At 62.4% G+C, this 9,774-nt stretch overlaps 1 protein-coding gene across 4 annotated transcripts; it reads left to right on the forward strand.

Annotated features, from left to right (window-relative positions):
* The first annotated feature begins 1,371 nt into the window (after positions 1 to 1,371).
* Positions 1,372 to 9,663, forward strand: HCK (HCK proto-oncogene, Src family tyrosine kinase). 4 transcript variants are annotated; one of them, XM_030503077.1, is made up of 13 exons: positions 1,372 to 1,444; positions 2,463 to 2,580; positions 2,948 to 2,990; positions 3,218 to 3,347; positions 3,471 to 3,569; positions 3,706 to 3,809; positions 4,223 to 4,360; positions 4,804 to 4,956; positions 5,254 to 5,436; positions 5,791 to 5,867; positions 7,533 to 7,686; positions 7,945 to 8,076; positions 8,533 to 9,663. In XM_030503077.1, the coding sequence occupies exons 2-13, from the start codon at positions 2,464 to 2,466 to the stop codon at positions 8,733 to 8,735; spliced, it is 1,533 nt and encodes a 510-aa protein (XP_030358937.1). In that variant the 5' UTR covers positions 1,372 to 1,444; position 2,463; the 3' UTR covers positions 8,736 to 9,663. The 4 variants fall into 4 exon arrangements, with proteins under 4 accessions (XP_030358937.1, XP_030358939.1, XP_030358940.1 ...); XM_030503079.1 differs by lacking the exon at positions 1,372 to 1,444 and having other exon boundaries at positions 2,399 to 2,580; positions 3,221 to 3,347; XM_030503080.1 differs by lacking the exon at positions 1,372 to 1,444 and having other exon boundaries at positions 2,399 to 2,580; positions 3,248 to 3,347.
* The last annotated feature ends 111 nt before the right edge of the window (positions 9,664 to 9,774 follow it).

Below are 9,774 nucleotides of genomic sequence, written 5' to 3' on the forward strand. Positions count from 1 at the left end.
GACCCTCAGGAGCTCAGAGCAACACAGGGGGGCAGCAAGGGTGGGATGGGTGGGGGCTGGTGGCCAGAGCTGGCCCGCTGCTACCTGCACTGCCAGCATGGGAGCGCCCCAGTAAAACATTCACCTTCCAACACAGGGGAACAAGGGAAGGTTGTTCCTGCCAGGAAAGCATCCAAGAGCCCCCCAGCTCCAGGGATGCTCTGAGCACTGCCAGCACAGTGCTCCTGTCCTGCTGCCAAGCCCTGGGGTGATGACAGGGCTGGGGGACATTGGGACGGGCCCTGCCGTGGGCAGCCACCCTCCATTCCCGTGAGTGACGTCCCTGCAACACCCACTCGGCTGTGGCTGAGGGTGTTTCATGAGAGGAAGTTCCTGCCCCGGGACCGGCTTCCTGCAGCGCTGCCCGACAGCCCTCCCACTGCCGAGGGACAGGGACGTGCGCCCGGCCCCACATGATGGCCATGGCCAATGTCCCTTGTTGGGGGCTGCAGGATGGTGCCCAGGCCGGAGCGTGGGCAGCAGATGTGGGGTTACCGGCAGCAACTTCTTTTTTCTCTTTGAAGATTTCCATATGCAAACCCTCTGTAAACGGGGCGCTCGCTGCCCCGGCTGCTTGCTCTGATGCTCCTGAGCCAGAGCACGGCCTGGGTCTGGCTGTGCCTGCCCACTATGGTGGGTGTCACCACCGGGCCCTTTGCTGCTCTTGTCCCAGTCCCAAATTCAGGAGTGCTCTGGTTGAACCAGCACAAAGGCTGGAGAGGGGACCCGGGATGACTTTGGCATGGGAACATAAGGGACAGGAGAGAAGGAGCCCCATGTCCCTCACCCCACTGTGACCTGAACCCCATCATGGGATAGTGCTTGGAGGTCTCCTCTTTCCCCTCCCCAGGGATGGAGTACCAGATTCACAAGCCTGGGCTCGCTCCACATCCCTTGCTGTCAGCTGGGGACTGCTCTGGGGTATTGGACCCCAAATCCCCCTGAGCTCCTAGGGCAGCGGGGCTGTGGGGGGAGAGCAGGGCTCTGGCACCCATTGGGAGGACATAAAGGGGACCCTGCTCCCATCACAGGGCGACGGGACGGGGAGTCCCCCTATGGGCATCACGGCTGCCCTCGGAAGCTGGTTCTGCCGTCTTCGGTCCGTGGGGGTCCTGCTTGGAGCAGGAGGTCTTGTTCTGTGTGTGATGCGATCCCTGCTCCAGTCCCGGTTTGGGACTCCGGGGCCCGGACACGAAGTATCAGCCGCGCCGGCCCCGTCGGGCAGCACCGGAGAGACCGGGGGCGGAGCCCTACCGGGAGGGGCGTGGTTTTACCGGGGCGGGTGTGGACTTACCGGGGAGGGGCGGCGGGCGCGCAGCTGGGCAGAGCGGAGCGGCGGCAGCGGCCGGGAGCGGGAGCGGAGACCGGGAGCGGGACTGGGACGTGCCTCGGGTCGGCAGCGCAGGTGAGAGTGGAGCCGAACGCGGGACCCCGGGAGCGGCGGGGCCGGGCGGGGGAAGTCCCGCGGCCGGGCAGCCCGGTGGGTCCGTCCCTGCCCCGGTCCAGTCGCTGCTGCCCCGGTCCAGTCGCTGCTGCCCCGGTCCCGCTCCGTGCCGGCCCCGCTCAATGCGGCGGCCCCTCGGTGCCCGAGGGGAGGCGGTGGCAGCGTGTCCTGGGGTGTCTCGGTGCAGTCTCGGGGATGTGGTCCCTGCCGGTGGCTTGCAGGGACCGCCGAGGACCCCCAGGGCTGTTTGTGCTTTGCAATGCTGAGTGCTCCCCTGCCATGGGGAGCGGGGCTGGGCCAGGCTTTGGCACACTGGGAAGGACAAGGAGCGATTGTTGGGTGGCTGAGAGGTGACAGCGATGTCCCTCGAGAGCCACGGAGCGAGGCCAGCGGTGCTGAGCACATCGCAGGGTCTTGCTCAGCCTCGAGCTTCCTCCTTCACTGTCACCCCGGGCACCTTCTCCTTTCTCTGCACCGAGGTCTCCCCCAGGCAAGGGAAGTGCCTTTGTGGGGGTTCCCCCACACTCACGGCTCTTTGCAGCCGTTTCCCCACGGGTGTTTCTTGGGGAGCTGGAGGACATTGAGCACTTGAGTTTGCCCTGGGCTGGTGCTGGCTGGGGAGCCCTGAACTGTGGGGAGCCCCTCTGTGATGGGGGTCCTGCTCTGTAGAAGACACCAAGCAGCTCTTGCTCCCCACGATGCTCAGTGCCTGCATCCCTGGCTGGGGAAGGGCCGTGAAGCTGCTCGATGGCAGCTGCTGTTGCCTGCCCAAAATTTGCCTCCTGTAACTTCTTCCTCTGCTGGGACACCCCTTTTCCTCTCCATATGCCACCTCTCCAAGTGGGAGCGGAGCCCTCCCTGCCCCCAGCAGTGTGGCATCACAGCCCTGTGCCATGTGCCGGTGCTGTGCCGTAGCTGGGGCTGGAGCGGGGCTTTCACCTCTGTCACAACAGCCTCACTTCCCCTCCCCTGGCTGCAGGATGGGTTGCGTGAAGTCAAAGGAAACTGGTGCCCAAGAGAAGATGATAAAAACTGACCCTGACCCCAGCCTCCAGCAGGGCCACTACGTGAGGGACCCCACTGCCACCAACAGGAGGGTGAGTGGGAGCCACTGGGTGAGCTGGGGCCACAGGGCTGAGCCATTGTGGGGCTCAGCCCCGCTCCTCACTGGAGCTGCCAGCACCAAGAGCAGGGCTGGATGCGGGTGCTGGCAGGGGCTTGGCCGTGGGATGGGAGCTTGATCCGTGCTGGGGTAAAGCACAGAGTGAACCTGGCAGGAATCAAGAAATCATGGAAAAAGGGAGAGAAAAATGAAGGTGTTAGGAGGTGACAGAGGTGCTGGTGCATTGGGTGGTGCTGGTGCTGCCCCTTGGTGCCCCCCTGCTGCTGGGGGGCTGAGGCCCCCCTGGGGTATGAGTCTCTGCCACTCACAACATCACTCTCTGGTTTATTCCCACTTTCCAGAGCAATAATGTCCCCAGCGCAGCTGTGCCCCCACCCGAGGATGGTAGGTCTGGGGGGGCCTGAAAGTGGATGCAAGGGGTGGGAGCGTCGGGTCCTCTCCAACCTGGGTCCAGCGCTGCCGGTCCAGGCGGGATGGGAGCTCTGGGCTTCCTCAGAGACCAGATGTGACCGTGGCACAGTGAAGCTGGAGGCTCTGGGTTGCTGCGGGGGTCCTGGCCGGGGTCCTGGCTGCACATGGCAGGGGCGGCCGGTCACCCTGCCCCAGCACAGCAGGATGCCCAGGGAGCTCCCTCGCTGCAGGCTCGGGGGACACGGTGGTGCTGGCGCTCTATGACTACGAGGCGATGCACGCCGGGGACCTGAGCTTCCAGAAAGGGGAGCGGCTGAAGGTGCTGGAGGAGTAAGTGCTGCCGGGGGCTCCTCAAGGCTTCCTGGCCCTGCTGGGGTCTCCTTCTGGAATTTGCCCTGGAGTTGCTGGCGGTGCCCAGTGCCATGGGATGACTTGGTGCTGTTTCTGTTGCAGGTCAGGGGAGTGGTGGCGAGCGCAGTCGCTGGTGACAGGGCACGAAGGCTTTATCCCCAGCAATTACGTTGCCCGAGCTGGCTCACTGGAGACAGAGGAGTGAGTCTGGCTCTCGGGGGCACATCCCAGTGCCACGGTCCTGCATTGTGGCTGTCCCTGCTCCTGCCCCCAGCCCTGCCCCACACCAGCCCCAGCTCCCCAGCCCCATTCCATGGTTCATTCCTTTCTGCTGCAGGTGGTTTTTCAAGGGCATCAGCCGGAAGGATGCGGAGCGGCAGCTCCTTGGTCCCGGGAATGTGGTTGGATCCTTCATGATACGGGACAGTGAGACAACCAAAGGTCTGGAGCGTGCCCACAGCGTGGTGTGGGAGGGGTGGCTGCCCTGCAGAGACCTCCCTGGCCCACACTTACCTGGCAGAGGAGCTCAGGAGATGCTTCCGAGCCTGGGGGCTCTGCTCTGCTGCAGGGACCATGTTCCCATTGCAAGTGTCCCTGCAAGAGCCTGTGGTGCTGCCACACCTCCGAGCACCACAGCAGGAAGGGGTGGACATTTCCCTTTGAGGCTGCTTTGGGGGTTTGGGGCGCAGGCAGCCTCATGCCTGGGGCTGAGGGGATGGTGGCAGCTGTAGGGATGGGTGCTGGGGTGGTGGCAGCTGTAGGGATGGGTGCTGGGGTGGTGGCTCTGCTGGGTGGTGGCACTGTGCGGGATGGATGGCACAGGTGGATGTGATGCCCTCACCCTCCCTGGGCAGGCTGCTACTCGCTGTCAGTGCGGGACGGGGACAGCGCCGTGAAGCATTACAAGATCCGGACGCTGGACAGTGGCGGCTTCTACGTCTCCCCACGCAGCAGCTTCAATACACTGCAGGAGCTGGTCCAGTACTACAAGGGTGAGCCCTGGGGTGCCTGGATCCCACATCCCCTGAGCTGAGCAGCCACGGGGCAGCCAGGGGTGTGCAGAGGCCATGGGGCTCCTGCCCATCACCGCTGGGCTCCTGCCGTGGCTCCAGCCGGGATGTGCAGCAAGGACTGGTCCATCCTCTGGTGCGGTGGCTGGCTTGCTGGCTGTCACATTTGTGGGTGTTGGTGTCCCCAAATGCCCACAGTGCCCAGGACCCCCTTACCTGCGCCCTGACCACCGGCACGGTGCAGTAACACCGGGCAGGGCAGAGGGATGCTGCCAGGGCCAGGCTGCGGTGGCCGGTGTTTGATGTCCCCAGTGTTTGCAGTGGGGTGTGTGATGCCAGGACGTGCCCTGTGGCCATGGAGGCTGCTGTGAGCTCAAAGCACCCTCTGAGAGGGGCTGACTGATGGCTCTGGCTGCTCCCCGCAGGGCAGAGTGATGGGCTGTGCCAGAAGCTCACCTACCCCTGCTGCGTGCCCAAACCCCAGAAGCCCTGGGAGAAAGATGCCTGGGAGATCCCTCGGGAGTCGCTGAGGCTGGAGCGGAAGCTGGGAGCCGGGCAGTTCGGAGAAGTGTGGATGGGTGAGAGCGGGGGGGGGGCAGCTGGGAGGAAGGTGAGGGTGATGGTGATGGAGAAAGGGCGAGGGATGGAGAGGAGGTGAAGGGGTGGTGGGGTGGAAGAGGCAGGGACACAGGGGCTTGTGGGAGGGGCACGGGGAAGTGGAGGTGGCCCTGGCCTTCAGGCAGGGACTGCTTGAGGCTAGGTCCATGGGGACAGCCCTGGGCTGCAGCTCCATCAGCAGTGCTTTGGTGCTTTGGCTCCAAAATCCGGTGCCTGGGCACTGGGCAGGCTGGGAATGGTGTTGTGCCACCTCTCAGCTACCTACAACAAGCACACCAAGGTGGCGGTGAAGACGATGAAGCCGGGCAGCATGTCCGTGGACGCCTTCCTGCAGGAGGCCAACCTGATGAAGACGCTGCAGCACGACAAGCTGGTGAGGCTGCACGCGGTGGTCACCAGGGAGGAGCCCATCTACATCATCACCGAGTTCATGGAGAAAGGTGATGCCCACGTCCCTGCACAGTCACTGGTGGGACCCAGGGATGCTGCAGGAGCAACCAACCCCTCCTGCATCCCTTGGGTCAGCCACGGGCTCTGTGCCAGTTCCTGGGATGCTGGGAGCGGGACCCAGCTGCTGCTGTGGCATGTCTGAGGGTGATGGATGGGGGGATGCGGGGACAGCCCTGGGAGATGGAGAGGTGGGGATGGGACAGACAAGGATGGAGTCCACAGCCGGGCTTGCTGCTCTTCCCAACCCATGGGAGTGGGATGGGGGCTCAGGTGTGTTTCCTGACCTAGTCCCCTCATTGCGCCCGGCTCCTGCGGCCCTGAGCCGCTCCCTCCCCACTCCACAGGGAGCCTGCTGGATTTCCTCAAGAGCAACGAGGGGAACAAGCAGCCGCTCCCGAAGCTGATCGACTTCTCTGCGCAGGTGAGGAGGGCGCAGACCTGCCCCAGCTCCCCCTGCCCTGGGAATGGTGAGCAAGGAGCCCAAGGTCTTACCTGCGGTTGGGCAGTGCCGGCAGAGCCTGGTTGGACCAGGCAACACTGGGGTGGTGGGATGCAGGGAAGGAGCCAGCTGCCTGCTGGTTACCTGCAACCAGCACCCTGAGTGCAGCAAAGCCACCCTGTGCAACCCTCACCGTGCCCCTGGGCAGGACCCACCCACAGCTGCAGCAGGGTTAAGCTTTGTGGTTCAGTAGGAAATCTACAGCACAGTGTTGTGTTCACAGTGCCTGGGCACGGTTTCTAGAAGGGAGCGTGTTGTGTTATCCCACAGGAACGCCTCCGGGAGGTTTGTGGTTAGTTACAATCACCTCCCTGCCAAAGGGCTGTCAGGGGCTGCGGGAGGCAAGAGGGCTCGGGGGAAATCCTAAACAGGGATATTTTCGGGAGCTGATTTGAGTACAGCTGAGTGTGCTGTTACACATCCAGCTCCGTGTGTGCAACCTCGGTCTTGTCCCTGCTGCTTCTGCAGCGTCCCCAAGTGCCAGCCAAATCCAGGGACCCTTTGAGCTAAGCTTGGTGCTGCTAAGAGATAATTCATAGAGGTTCCCGAGCAACAGGAAAGCCAGGCCAGGAGCCCAGGCCCCGGGGCTTAGCCCCGGTCACTGGCTGTGGGGCGGCTGTGCCAGGGCTGCGATGAGCCCTGCACTCCTGCACCATCTGCTCCCAGCATGCTGGCTCCTGCAGAGACCCCATCCCTGCTCCCAGGGGCTGCTTTCTGCTGCTCTGAGAGCACAGGCTGAAGAGCTTCCCGGTGCAGGCAGCAGGGCTGGCACCCAGGCTTGGGCTGGCACCCAGGTTTGTGCTGGGGCTGAGTCACCGTGAGCACGATGGTGTCTGTGCTCATGGAAATAATCCTTCTGCTCCCGCAGCTCCTGTTTGCTGCTGTGCTTTGTGCGGGGAGCTGTGTGAGCCACTGCACCTTACCCTGTGCTGGCTGGGTGGGTGTGATGGGAATGGGGTGGGTGCTCCCTCTGGCTGCTCCAGCCCCTTCCCCTCCCGGACGCTGGTAGCATCCAGGCATGGGATAATTTGGCACAAATCAGGCCATCTCTGTATGGATCAGGGCTCCCCACCCTCCTTGGGAGACCCAGCACCGTGCCCTCTGGTCCTCACCCTGGAGGCTCTGAGTCAAGGCCATGTGTTGTTCCCTTGGTGTAGGGAGAGAATCACTTAGGCCCTGCTCCGCTCAAGTTCATGTATTTAGAGGCTGGTCTCGTGTTGTCTCTGAACAGAGAATGATTTACTCCCCGTCTGCATGGCCAGGGGTGAAGCAGTTGCACCTTGTCCTGCAACACCCACAGACACATGCTCATGAGCACACCAGCCCTCGGGTGCCACTTCTTGCTGCTTTTCTCCCGCAGGGTGGTGTTGGGCTGGTCACCCACAGCCTGAGCCCTTCCCTGCGCAGAGAGCAGGTCCCACGCAGGAGGGTCAGTCCCATCTCCTGCTGCCACTCGTCTCCTTTCGCCCCTCCGCCAGCACCGGCCCCAGGCAGCTGATCTCTTTCCCTTCCCGGTAGCAGCCGCCTCGAGGGGGTTGTGTTGTTTCAAACAGCCTCTTTGCATTTCTGTGTTCCCCCTTTCTGCAGATTGCAGAAGGGATGGCTTACATCGAGAAGAGGAACTACATCCACCGAGACCTGAGAGCTGCCAACGTGCTGGTGTCAGCAGCGCTCGTGTGCAAGATCGCGGACTTCGGGCTGGCCAGAGTCATTGAAGACGATGAGTACACGGCCCGGGAAGGTGCGGGAGCTGTGGGGGGCTCCTGGCCGTGCTCTGGGGTGCTGGAGGGTTGTGGGATTCCCTTAAAGCCACTTACCAACACGTCACCTCAGTGGCAAGGCCCCCGGGCGACGGGCTGTGTAAACGGGAAGAAGAGGGAAGCTCCTCATTTGCATCACTCCACATCTTCCTCTTCTGTTTGTTCGCTTCTTGTTCCCCATATTTCCCCACCAGTTTCTCAGCATTAGGCTCACGTTTCCCATGGGATCTCTTTGCCAGGTGCCAAGTTTCCCATCAAATGGACTGCACCAGAAGCCGTCAACTATGGAACTTTCACTATAAAATCGGATGTTTGGTCCTTTGGGATCCTCCTGACCGAGATCATCACCTACGGGCGCATGCCCTACCCAGGTACCGTCCTCCAGGGGGAAGTGGTTCTGTACAAGGAGAGTAAATGCTGCCACAAACAGACTCTGAGGGCTCTGGGGTGGCAGAAAGGGCAGTTTGGGACGACCAACTCTGCCATCACACTGAACTCTTCATACGGGAAGGAATGGCTCATTAAAGACTCAGCAGATGGAGAAACCTTTCTTTATTTATTAAATTTATACACAATTATTATAATTCCCACCTGACGTGCTCGGGTGGGTACAAACCTGCGTGCCACAGCTCACTCAGCGCCTTGGCTGTCCACGTTTCCCTGACCAGGAGTTGCAATTCCCCCCTCCCAACCCCTCCAACCCGTCCTTTTTCTTCTCGCTGCCACTGCCCAAAGGGTGGGTGGTTGGAGGGGTGAGGGGTTTTCTTTCTGTTTGAAGAAAGCAGTGATAAATCACGACACATTCACCAAGTGCCCCCTTCCCCCAGGGATGACGAGCGTGGAGGTGATCAGGGCCCTGGAGCACGGGTACCGGATGCCCCGCACCGAGAACTGCCCCGAGGAGCTCTATGACGTTATGATGAGGTGCTGGAAAACCCACCCCGAGGATCGTCCCACCTTCGAGTACGTGCAGAGCATTCTGGAGGATTTCTTTACTGCCACAGAGAGCCACTATCAGCAGCAGCCGTGACGCGGGGAGCCTGGGGAAGGCAGCGGATACCCTGCACCGCGCACACGGTGCTCCCTGCTCTTCCCATCCCACCGTGATGTGCCTGCTCACACCTTCCTCTGCCCGCCCGGCCCAGGAGCTGGAGCCTTGCTGCTGGGGCTGGGCTGGAAGCGGGGCAGGAGGAAGCCCGATGAAGGGAGATGTGACCCAGGCACGTACCTTGTGCCTTTCACACGTGCCTGAGCATCCCCAGCGCAGCCGCTCTGGGAAGCACCGGCTGCACAGGGCTCCAGCCGGCAGCACCACACGGGGGGGGCCGGGGCTGGGCCTGTTCCAGCTGCAAAGAGAAAACCACAGATTATTATTATTGATCCACACTGTTTTGCAGAAGTAGGTGTTTTCTCTGCACCGGCCCTGGTGCGATGCTGCTGTGCTCCGGCTGCCCTCTGCTCGCTGCGTGCCAGGGCAATCCCAGAGGCTTCCCCCCGGGCCGTGGTGCACTGCAGCCCCCCAGCTCCTCCTCCGTCCATGCTCCCGGCGGTCGGATGTCAAGTGCTGCAGGAGCCCGCGTCCCTCCCGCAGGGTTTCTCATGCAGGGGGCAGCAGGAGGGCGGCTGCGCTGGTACAGATGAGCCCAGGCGCAGCTTTGCTCTGCTCCCAGCTGTGATTTAACATCTGTCCGGGACTCGCAGCCTCAGCGCCGGGCCGGGCGCTCTTTGCACTCACTCTATGGTGTTAGTTTTAGTATTTAATAACGGGTTATTTACGGAAGGGGCAGAAGGAGCACTTTGTTTCTATAGCATTGCCCTGCGCGTCTTCCAGCAGGGCCCCTCCGGGACTGGGATTACACCCTCCTCCTCCAGTGAGGCCAAGTCCGGTGCTTCTGAGCTTTAGTGTCCCCTTTGGGAGCTGCTTTTTCTAATCAGTAAAGTATCGATCAATGAACCTCTCCCCTTCTGGCCTTTCCTCCCGTTCCCCGGCCCGGGCCGCGGACGGGGCGAGGCTGGGAGCACCCAGCATCCCCGGAGCGGGGCAGCGGGGTCGGACCGGAGGGACCGGG

The sequence above is a fragment of the Strigops habroptila genome, chromosome 13, assembly GCF_004027225.2.
Source record: "Strigops habroptila isolate Jane chromosome 13, bStrHab1.2.pri, whole genome shotgun sequence".
NCBI lineage: Eukaryota > Metazoa > Chordata > Aves > Psittaciformes > Psittacidae > Strigops > Strigops habroptila.